The sequence below is a fragment of the Mus pahari genome, chromosome 3 (genome assembly GCF_900095145.1).
Source record: "Mus pahari chromosome 3, PAHARI_EIJ_v1.1, whole genome shotgun sequence".
In the NCBI taxonomy this organism is placed as follows: Eukaryota; Metazoa; Chordata; class Mammalia; order Rodentia; family Muridae; genus Mus; species Mus pahari.
This window is the reverse complement of record NC_034592.1, coordinates 79,231,757-79,242,690: the sequence shown is the minus strand read 5'-3', so window position 1 is coordinate 79,242,690 and position 10,934 is coordinate 79,231,757. Positions and strand designations below refer to the sequence as shown.

General features: G+C 38.6%; 1 protein-coding gene across 1 annotated transcript in view; it reads left to right on the top strand.

Annotated features, from left to right (window-relative positions):
* The window catches only part of Hsd17b12 (hydroxysteroid 17-beta dehydrogenase 12), a 124,814-nt gene that overhangs the window by 41,880 nt on the left and 72,000 nt on the right, over nt 1–10,934 (top strand). The window contains exon 3 of the mRNA XM_021193400.2: nt 2,036–2,111. Within this exon, the coding sequence (XP_021049059.1) occupies nt 2,036–2,111 (76 nt within the window). The remainder of the gene's footprint in view (nt 1–2,035; nt 2,112–10,934) is intronic.

The following is a 10,934-nucleotide window of genomic DNA, read 5'->3' as shown; positions in this document are numbered from 1 at the left end:
AGAGAGAGAGAGAGAGAGAGAGAGAGAGAGAGAGAGAGAGAGAGAGAGAGATTGCACCACACAGGAAACCAGAAGAGGGTATTGAATCCCTTGGAGCTGGAGTTACAGGGAGTTGTGAGCAGCCTGACTTGGTTGCTGGGAACTGAATTTGGGTCCTCTGCAAGAACAGAGGCTCTTAACTGCTGAGCCATCTCTCTAGTCCACACTTGTTTATTTGTGTATGTGTGTTTGTAGATGCTTGCATACCATAACATGCATGTGAAGATCAGAGGACAGCTTGTGGGGAGAGTCAATTCTTTCATTACAGCGTGTGGGTCCTGGGGATCAAACTCAAGTCTTGCTTGCAAAAGTTCCTTTACTCACTGAGTCATCCTGCTTGGCCCCAGTCATTGTGCTAGGGTGGAGCTTTACTACTGACATATACTCTTTCAGCTCCTTATAAAAGTGGCACTTTGAGGAATGCAAGTCAGTTGTTTTGCAGACAAAATTGAATTTGTCTCAAGATTAGATTCAGGGTAAATATTTTTAACAGAAATAGTAATAAAAGTGGTATTAATCCTCTTGACCTCATCCTATCAAGAGGCAGTAGTCACCATGTGCTCCATTTCTGATGATGTAAAGGCAAACAATTTATTAAGATGTTTAACAAAATTCTTCATTATAAAAGTAATAGGGGTATGTGACATGATATTTTGGGACTATATATACCCCATTTTCTAGCTAATTTTTAGTCTAATGTTTTTTTACACCCATTGACGATTTTGCCATAATTTTAGTAGTATTTTTCTAACTTATCTCTTCCTTTGTAGCCTAAGCTAGACTATATCTAACACATTATGTATGTAGCTCAGGCTTACCTCAAGCTCATGGCAGTCTTTCCTCTAGAATTATAGACCTGAACTACCATGCTTGCTTGGTGTTTTCTATAAAGAAGAGCTTTTCCTGGCCTTATTCCTTTGTTAATGTGTTTCTCTTTTTTTTCTTAAAGTATCAATATAAGCTAATGGGTTCTTTAGTGTTTTTATAGCAGATTAATTTAGCAAATTACCAGGCCTTGTTATTTTTATAAAAAATGATCTTCCACAGCCTCATTTCCAATATTACTTGTTACTTAATAAAAGCTGACTTTAGGATTTATAACTGGGAATTAGTTTACTGAATCACTTATAGTTCATATCATCCAGGGTGTTGCTCATTTGTAAATTGTCTGTTGGTTCAGTATAAAGTGTTAAGCCTATTAATGTTTTTCTCTACCTCTTTATTTGTGTGTCTGTGACAAGAACACATTGCTGTAAATGTTTGTCACTCTGCGACATTACATTGTATTGTGTGTATATGTATGTAGATTTGCTTTAAGAAATTCTTTATTAATTTATTCATTAACAATGGTTAATGTACTTTATTTTGGTTGCCCTTTAATTTTAATGCCTGTGTTACTTACTACTGTAACAGAAGCAACCCAAGGCAGGCTTAGTTTGACTTCCAGTCTTGTGCTCAGCTTTTTAACAGTGATCTCAGGACCCCATGGGGTGAAGCGCATATTTAGTGTGGATCTTCTCTCCTTAGTTAAACGTTTCTAGAGTCATTCTCATAGACACACCCACAAGTGTGTTTTCCAGTCAACAGTGAAGATTAACCACAAGTCTCAAATGCAAATTTTTAAGAGTGATGTAGGAACTGCATCTAGCCTATGACAACTTTTTAAATCCTAAACTTGAAATGACAGAATTCTTAGATGTATAATAATATAAAAAAGTCTATCCCATGTAGATAGGTCTAATATGAAAAGTAGAAGCCAACATCCTTCCAAAGTGGTTTGAGATTTAAATGCTTGGTTAGACACTTAAGGTTCTGGGCAATCTCTTGAAAACTGTTCATTTTAGATCATTCGTGTGTGTGTGTGTGTGTGTGTGTGTGTGTGTGTGTGTATGGTTGATTTATCACCTAGTGAGGTTTTTCTTAAAATGGGAGTTCATCTAATTTATGTTTTAGAATAAACTTCAGAGGTGTAATTCAGCTCTCTCATTGTTTGCAGTTAGCAAAGCGTGGAATGAAGATTGTCCTGATCAGCAGGTCCCAGGATAAACTGAATCAGGTTTCCAACAACATCAGTAAGTGTTTACATTTTAAACCTATATCACCAAAAAATTTGGTGTTAAGTAAATGCTGAACTACCTTTCATAATGCTAATGGCACATCTTAAATTTCTATTTTTTTTTTTAAAGATTTATTTATTTTTTATTTATATGAGTGCACTGCAGCTGTCTCCAGACACACCAGAAGAGGGCATCAGATTCCATTACAGACGGTTGTGAGCCACCTTGTGGTTGCTGGGAATTGAACTCAGGACCTTTGGCAGAGCAGTCAGTGCTCTTAACCGCTGAGCCATCTGTCCAGCCCCTTAAATTTGTAATACAAAATTAAAATTAAAAAAAAAAAAAATTGAGACAGCTTCATTGTGTTCAGCCTTGAACTTGTTACATAGCATATTGGCTTTGAACTTTGGATCCTATGTCAGCATCCTGAATGCTAAGATTATGATTTTTTTTTTTAATTTAGACATTTTTATAACTCTTAGAAAAAAAATTCATGGGATTATTTTAGAACTATTGTGATTTCATTAAGATGCCTTTTAATGACACATTCAGTTCAAATATGAGTTAAATTGACTCTCTTTGTGTAGTTTACTAAAATAAATTATTTTTTAAAATAGCCTGGAAGTTTCCAGATTCCTGATGATGAGATCCACTGGGTCAGGAACCAGCACCTATGACAGGAAAACTGTGGAAATCTTTCCTGTTAGTTAGCTCTTCTCAGTTCTGTGCCTGAATTCTGACATGCCAGCAGTCTGCCGTTGCTTAGACTTAACCCTAATAAGCAGAGAGAATTCAGTGCTCTTCATTTTCTTGGTATAAACTAGTGCGCTGTCTGTTATCAGCACACTTCTTGATGTGATGTTTGATGCTTGTATGGCTCACTGGCTAAGAGGCATGTGTGTTTCTGAATTTCTGCTGGGTTCATAGTTTGTAATGAATGGGTATTATGAAACAAAGGGCCATTTCTTTAAAAACTGTTGCTGACTGAGAAAAATGAGTTCTTTCAGAAGTTGCTTTCCACTTATCATAACTAAGGCACACCTTTAATCCCAGCACTCGGGAGGCAGAGGCAGGTGGATTTCTGAGTTCCAGGCCAGCCTGGTCTACAAAATGAGTTCCAGGACAGCCAGGGCTATACAGAGAAACACTGTCTCGAAANNCAAAAAAAAAAACCCAAAAAAAAGATTACGTATAAAATACTGTTGTGTCATACTGTGCTGTGGTTTTTGTTGTTGTTTTGCTTTTTTTTAAATTACTTTATTCATTTACATTTCAAATGATATCCCCTTTCCTAGTTACCCTTCTACACCCCCATTCCATTCCCCCTTGTTTTTGTTTTTGTTTTTGATGCCTTTAAAGAACTGAAATTGAAGCTAGAAATGGCATCTGGGTAAGGAAGCCAAGATCCACTCTCAAGACAAGGCCTGGACCCTCCAAAGAGGAGTAATGACCAAGTTGCATTTGTAGTTAATTTAAGTTAAGTTGTTACAATGTCTTTTTCTGACTGTGATTCATGCTTTAATGACTTCTGAGAAAGCAGCTAACACAGAGTTCCATTTGGATGAGAGAGGGTTACTATTAACACCCGACTCCCACGTTCAGCATTGCATGGAGCTTTACTGTTGATGCCTTCACACTTGTCCTCTCTGGTTACCGCAGCTCTCTGCGAGCTTCATGCACTTGTTAACTTTCCCGAAGCTCTCGCTAGTCTTGCCAAGCAGATTGTACATTAGATTTTGTCTTTAGGTAGGAAAACAAGTCTGGTTGAGTTTTGGTGCAGAGGATGGAACACTGGGCCACACAAAAGCCACGTACTTTCACTAGTTATTCACTAGCCCCGAAGTCAGTTTAATTAGATGCTCTTGATATTAAGAATGTAGAATTCAAAAAACAAATCATTTTTGAACCTTACTGTGAGTACAGATCTTTACAAACTGAACATTTCATGTATAGAATTCAGGTCTTTTGCCATTTTCATGTGTAAGATTTCAGCTATGTAAATGCAGTTCCAAAGGATCAAAACATGGACTGATTTTCAGTTTTGCTGAGATATGAATTTGAATGAAGACATGACACCAATGAGCCTGAGGTGGCCACAGTGAGGGGAGGCTGTAACCTAGAGCTTGGGTCTTGGTCCTGCCTCATTCTTGAGTACTTATGTATTAATCACTTTCAGAAGAGTGGGATGTATAGAAATTTAGTTTTAATGAAAGCACCTACTGGTTATTACAAATAAAGGTTCATAGTCAGAAAATAGAAGCTTTGATTAAATATAATTTTGAAATGTTGATAGGAGTGAATTCCTTTTCCTTGATAGCAAGGAAAGCTACCTTAGGGCAGTCTTAGGAAGTATGCCTGCCGTGTAGAGTTTGAGTGAGTCCGGAGATACGAGCTGATGATATTTGAAAATTTGGTTAACTTACAATTTGAGATGACATGAATTTTGGGCCAAATGTGATTCTGTTCAAGTAGTTTCATGGAAAAAAGACATTCATTAAATTTACCTTTATTAAAATAGAAGTTATAGCACCAGACTATAAGCTGATATATATGTACATTGCAGAGAATTTAGAAATACGTTTTTGAGATAATGCTTCATATATTTCAAGCTGGCCTAGTGCTCCCAGGATAGTTAAGGGTGTTCCTCCTGTCACCATCTGTTGAACGCTAGGATTCCTGTTGGTCTCACACCCAGTGAAAGTGGTTCTAGGAACTGAACCCAGGCCAGAGTACATGCTAGGCAAATACTCTTCCGACTGAGCCGCACTCCTAGCCCTATGCATGTGAATCTTCTGTTTGGGAGGATGATGTTTTTATGAGTGTGTTAGTTCCAGAAGAATAGAGGGACCAGGACCACATATTGACAATGACAGACAAAACTGTGTTTCTTTGGTTAGACTTTGAAGCTCTCTTATTGAATGCCTGTGTACTTAGTTCTGTGGTAAGCAGTTGAGACACAGTGATGAACAAATAGGATGAGTTCTTGTGTGTTCTAGTGAAAGAGACAGTGAAAACAAATGATTTAACAACAACAATAACAAAACTCTAAATAAATAAACACCAAACAGATAAGTAAGTAACCTGTACTAAGTACCACGGAGGAAGCGAAGGGCTAGAAAGAGAAGGACAGGAAAGTTACTTTGTATGCTGAGTTTTGTGACTGTCAGGATACCTGATGCCCTATACTAACACTCAGTAAAGGACAGCAATGACTTGAGGCTTCTGGTCCATGCCTCTATCTTACACCATTAAATGCATCTGTCATAGCACCCATGTTTCAGTCAGCCCACAGGGATAACAAACCCCTTCCATGTATATGAGCTAACCATCAAATCCTAGTTCTCTCCTAAGTAAGTCATACAAAGAGTGTTGGCTCATTCTGACTTTCCTAGTGTAACATTAAGAATCCATTTCACACATATTTCTTGTTCTACTTTTACAAAGGAATAAAGTTTTCTTTTGTGTATAAATTATTAGCCTATGCCTCAAACTTACAAATGCTTTTCTCCCCAGGAATGCTGCAACCTAGCCATTTTAGTTATGGAGGTGAAGGATGGCTGAGTTGTATCATGAGAAGAATTCTCTCATAAGAAAACCACCCATGCCATTACTGTGTGGATAATACCTTCAAACAGGGAAGCCCAATCTCAGAGGCCTGAAGAGACCATTTGTGTCAGCACTGTCATGGGTTGGGGTAGGGGGTCAGATAACTTTAGCTTTGAGAATCTCAGTTTCCTGAGATTCTCCATTCTAAGAACCTAGCTTTCACTTGTACATTCCTTTCACACAAATGGCACATTTAAGTTGCTTGTTAACCAGATGAGTGTTGTAGCAATAAGACACAAAAGCCTTTCCAACATAGAAACTTTTGAAAATTGTGACTTGAAAGTTCAGTGGCTCACCTTGTCATTTCTTCCTGTATGTAAGTGTTACAGTGCACCAGGAAGACGCTGTAGCATGCCACAGGGCTTGTGCACTACATTTCTACCCAATGCAAATATGGCAGTGCCTTGACCCCTAAGTTACCTTTTCAGTAGTCCTAGCTTCTCTGTTCCCACTGAGGAGCTCTGCTCTATGTTCAGAGGACACAGCAGCTCTCTCCTGTTGCTGATTCTCTTATCAGTCACTCAAGTTAAACAAGGCATGTACACTCAGTCCAGTGAGACTTGCCTCAGGAGAGAAGCGGGGTGCTCTTCTTGCGTCTCTCTGTCTATCCTCTATTACCACACAGACTTCGTGTGTCTACCCTCAGAAGCAGGGCTTTGTGGATGTGAAGGCAGTTTTTCAGCAGTTGTAAAGGCTTAGATAGGTGAAAAGGACTACAGGAAAGGGACCTGTTTCAGAGCTGTGATTGTATAATATTCTTATTTCATTATCATTGCAAGCCAGGATTATTTATTTGTTAACCATTTTCTCTAGTTTGAATTTGTCAAAGAAAAAGTCCTAGCAATGTTTTGATGGTGAGCTAGGTTTGAATTTACAATAAAGCGCATCACTGAGACCAATGACAGAACGCCTGAGCTCAGCAGTTGGAGCTGGTGGCATTTACAGCTCCGGTGATTCTGTGGCAGTAAGTTCTTCTGATTGGATGCACTTTAATCAGCTTTGATGAAACACAAACAAAGGCAATTTTGTTGTTGTTTTGTAATTTATCTCCTAGTTGAAGCTTTAGAATGGTTCTGATCCCATGACTTCATCTCTCCACTGCAAAACTTTTATACGTCAACACAGGAATAAGATTAAGTGTTAATTTCCCTTTTTTTTAGTCCTTATTTGTGATTGTATCAGTGCAACTAGGATGTAGATTTGACAAAAAGTTTAACAGCTTTTAAAAAAACATTTGTGTGTGTGTGTGTGTGTGTGTGTGTGTGTGTGTACATGTGCTATCATGGTAAATGTATGAAGGTGTAAGGACAACCTGCAGGAAGTCAGTTCTCACCCACCACTGTGTGGGTAACTGTCAGCAAGCTTGGTGGTATACTCCTCTATTTGACAAACTGTCTTGAAAGCTCTAAATTATAAATGTTTTAAAAAATTATTTCTCTTACATTAATTAGTTAATTTGGTGTTTGCATGTGAGAAAATAGAGGACAGCCTGTGGGAGTTGGTGCTCTCCTCAACCATGTTGGTTCTGGAGCTCAAACTCAGGCCATCAGTGCTGACAGCAGTGCCCTTACCTGTCACCTCAGCACAGTTCCAGAATTCTTTGATGCAGTAACAGGTTCATTAATTTGATGTCCTATTACATTTTGCCTGTTTTGTTTACATAAGGGCAACAAGAGGCAGCAGTGAGCACATAAAGCCCTTCATAGTTTGTTTAGTGTAACTAGAAGCCCACGGTGAGAAGAAACACATATGCCTGAGAACTGTTCTCAAATCACCTCTGCAATGCCAGGAATATACAGTTCAAGGCTAAGAATCAGATCCATCCATTTTGTCTCCACTTGTTTTGTCAGTGTTCTTAAAGCTGTGGCGGCACCTTACTTCTTAAATCTCCTAATGTGTCAGTTTTCTGGCTTTCCAGAAAGTGGAGTTCCATGTTCCCTTCAAGACTGGTTCTTTATACTTCTCTTAGCATGGGATCCACATATGGGACTGAAATCCTTATTCTTTACCAGTGGACTTGTACCAAATTGAGATTTGACACTAAATGAATGTTTCTGGCATGATCCTGGTTATACATTTTTCTAGCTAATTATGTTCTGGATATGTTCTGGAAGATAGATTCCTACTAGCCAATGCAAATAAATACTTGCCATGTTCAGTCAAGTAACTCAATAGAGATATATTATGTCATATTTGGCTGTTGTTCTCCTTGGTTTTGCAGACCAAGTCAGTGAATATATTATTTTCTACACAATCTGATATTCTTTATACCCACATACTGGTTGACTATTTTATGTCTCAGTATCACTACATAAGAAAACACCTTAAGTTTAGCTATAGTAAATCAGGCACTGTTCAGATGCTGGCTGAATCCTGCCAGTTAGGATAGTGCCAGCATTAAGGTGGGTAATTCTTTTGTTCCTGGCGCTCAGTGCTGTGTGCATGGTCGTCTAGTATGCAAATGATAGCGTCCTTCACATGTCTGATGCCATGCCAGGATGTTGTTGGAAGGCTCGACTGTTGTTTGGAGTGCATGCAGCATGGTCAGCTGGGTAATTGGATTTCTTATATAGTGCATACTTCAGGAGGACCAGATAGATAATACCCATCTTTTTATGACCTAGTCACAAAATGCACATAGTTACATATTCTGTTCATCAAACAGTCATGAGACACTCTACCCCTCTCCTCATTGCTGGGGTGGGGGTGGGGTGGGGGTGGGGTGGGGGTGGGGTGGGGGTGGGATAGGGGTCAATTCCAGGGTCTCATTCACAAGTCAAGAATGCTTTACTGCTGAGCTATGACACAGTTTTTCTTTATGAAATCTAAATTCATTTATTTTCAAGGTTATACATGCATGTTGACTGTACACTGCTGTACCCTGCCAGCCCTGCAGCTGTATCCCTACCCTTCTGTTTCTTGCTCCCTCCCTCCCTGTCTCATTAGATCCCACTTGATGCTGAGTGAGTAACTTCCACGTAGTGTGGAGAGCTGCAGAAAGTCCCATCTGAGCTTGAAGTTACAGCCTGCTGCTGCTTGGGAACTATACTATAGTTTCTCAAAGAGTATTTATGTGGAATTAGAAGGAATCTAGAGGAATACAACATTCATAGTATTTAGTTCAGCTTGCCCAAATATAACTAGCTGTTATTCTGTGAGAATTAGTGAAAAATTAAGAAACAAAAGTAAAATTTGCTCATTAGGTCCATTTGGTCTTGCAATGTGTCTGACTTTGGAATATAGTCTCTTAAATATTGATTCAGTGTCTTGGTGTTGTCTATCTGGTGTTCTCTTCTTGGTGCCAACTTTGTGTTACACTGGGTAGAAAATCAGATCTAGGAGTTCATCCCCTGCAGCATCAAGCCTGGCTTAGAGTATTGATTCATCTTTTACTAGTACTGTTCTTAAATATATGTCATGTGTATGTATGTCTGTGTTTGTGAGTGGTGGTGGTGCAGAAGAGGTATTGGGTCCCCTGGAGCTGGAGTTTACAGGTAGTTGTAAGCAGCCTAACATGGATGCTGAGAATGAAATTGTGGTCCTTGGAAGTAATAGTTAAGGGTTTCTATCCACTGAACCATTTCTTGTGTTTATTCCTGGAACTCAGGGTTTTTTTTTTTTTTTTTTTTTTTAAACCTCTAGCATGGGCTTAGGGGAAGTAGGAACCACTTAGCGTTCAAGTTTTATTATTGTAATTAGCACGGTCAGGGTGGAATATAATGCAGAACAAATTAGTATGATTTAGTCAATGGTTATCCTAAGGGCATGAGCCTTCAATGGATACCAATGGTACTGAAAACTCTTTAGACTTCTATAAAGTATGTTTTTAAATTGTTGCTGTATAACAAGAGTACACTATATTTAGGGACAGGACTACAGATATGCTTTATCCGTCTTAAGAAGTGTGACATGTCAAATTGTATTAATTATTAGTTACACCTTGCCTACATGTAATTGACTAGGATGTTGACGATCTTTCATCGACTTAATAGAGCAGCTCCCATCAGAGCAGAGCCAAAGAGAAGTATGGAGAATACACTGCATATGTGGGTATCCTGTTCAGTGGTGCTGCCTGATGCCCATCTAGGAAGAACCATATTTCTTGGTCTAAAATATATTCTAACAATAATTTTATTCTTAGCTTGAGGCTCAGATTTGTGAGGATATATTAAAAACATAAAGAATTGGGGCTCAGTGGTTAAGAGCACTAACTGCTCTTCCAAAGGTCCTGAGTTCGATTCCCAACAACCACATGGCAGGTCATCACCATCTGTAATGGGATCCAGTGCCATCTTCTGATGTGTCTGAAGACAGCTATAGTGTACGCATATAAGAAAATGCATAAACAAACAAATAAAAACTTTAAAAATATTTTTAAAAAAAACTATTTGCTAGGAAACTAGTTATATCAAAATGTAAGTCATAGGTGGCCAAGACAAGAAATGGCTTCAGGCCTAGTTAAGAGTGAAGCGATGGAATTAAAAGAAAGCACAGCTGCAAGAAACAACTGTTGTTAGCAGACTTCTTCCGAAACAAAGCTTTAAAAAATATTTAACAGCAAGAAATAGAAATCAAAATAAAAGCTCAAAAAAGATAGACAATTTTGGAGAGTGTTCTGGGGAAATCAGGAGCTTTTGCTTGCCAGCGTAGGTATTGAAGAGACGGGGCAGTATTCAATATTCTCAGAGATCAGCTTTCCCTCCACAGCTGGTTACAGGCTATTTATTTAATTCATGAGCATTTTTTTTAATTTCAATGTTTTACATCTCAGTTTTATATAACTTTAGACAAGTTAGTACTTCTAATTTTGCCTTACAGTATTGCTGTAAGCAGGTACACCTGGCACATCGAGTTTGCCATCCTAATTGGAGTTTTGTTTATAAGCTTTAATCTTTACAATTTGTTCACATAACCATGATGCTTCATTATTTAACAATGATGTGTGCAATATTTTATAGTCACTCAAGAACCATAGAGATTGTATTTAAGTTGACATTACAGAGCAACAGGATCCTCACTGGCTCCAACTTTGTCAGACGGATGATACTTAATTTCTCCATAGGTTGTAAAAGTTACCCAGCTTAAGGGATTTGTGGCCCTGGAATTTAGAGTCAGCTGATAAGTTAGGGTGTGATAGTTTATCCCTGTAATTCCAGAGAGGCAGAGGCAGGAAGACCAGAGAGAGGTTCAAGGCCAGCCTGGGCTACACGCAGGTTTAAGGTAGTCAAGCTT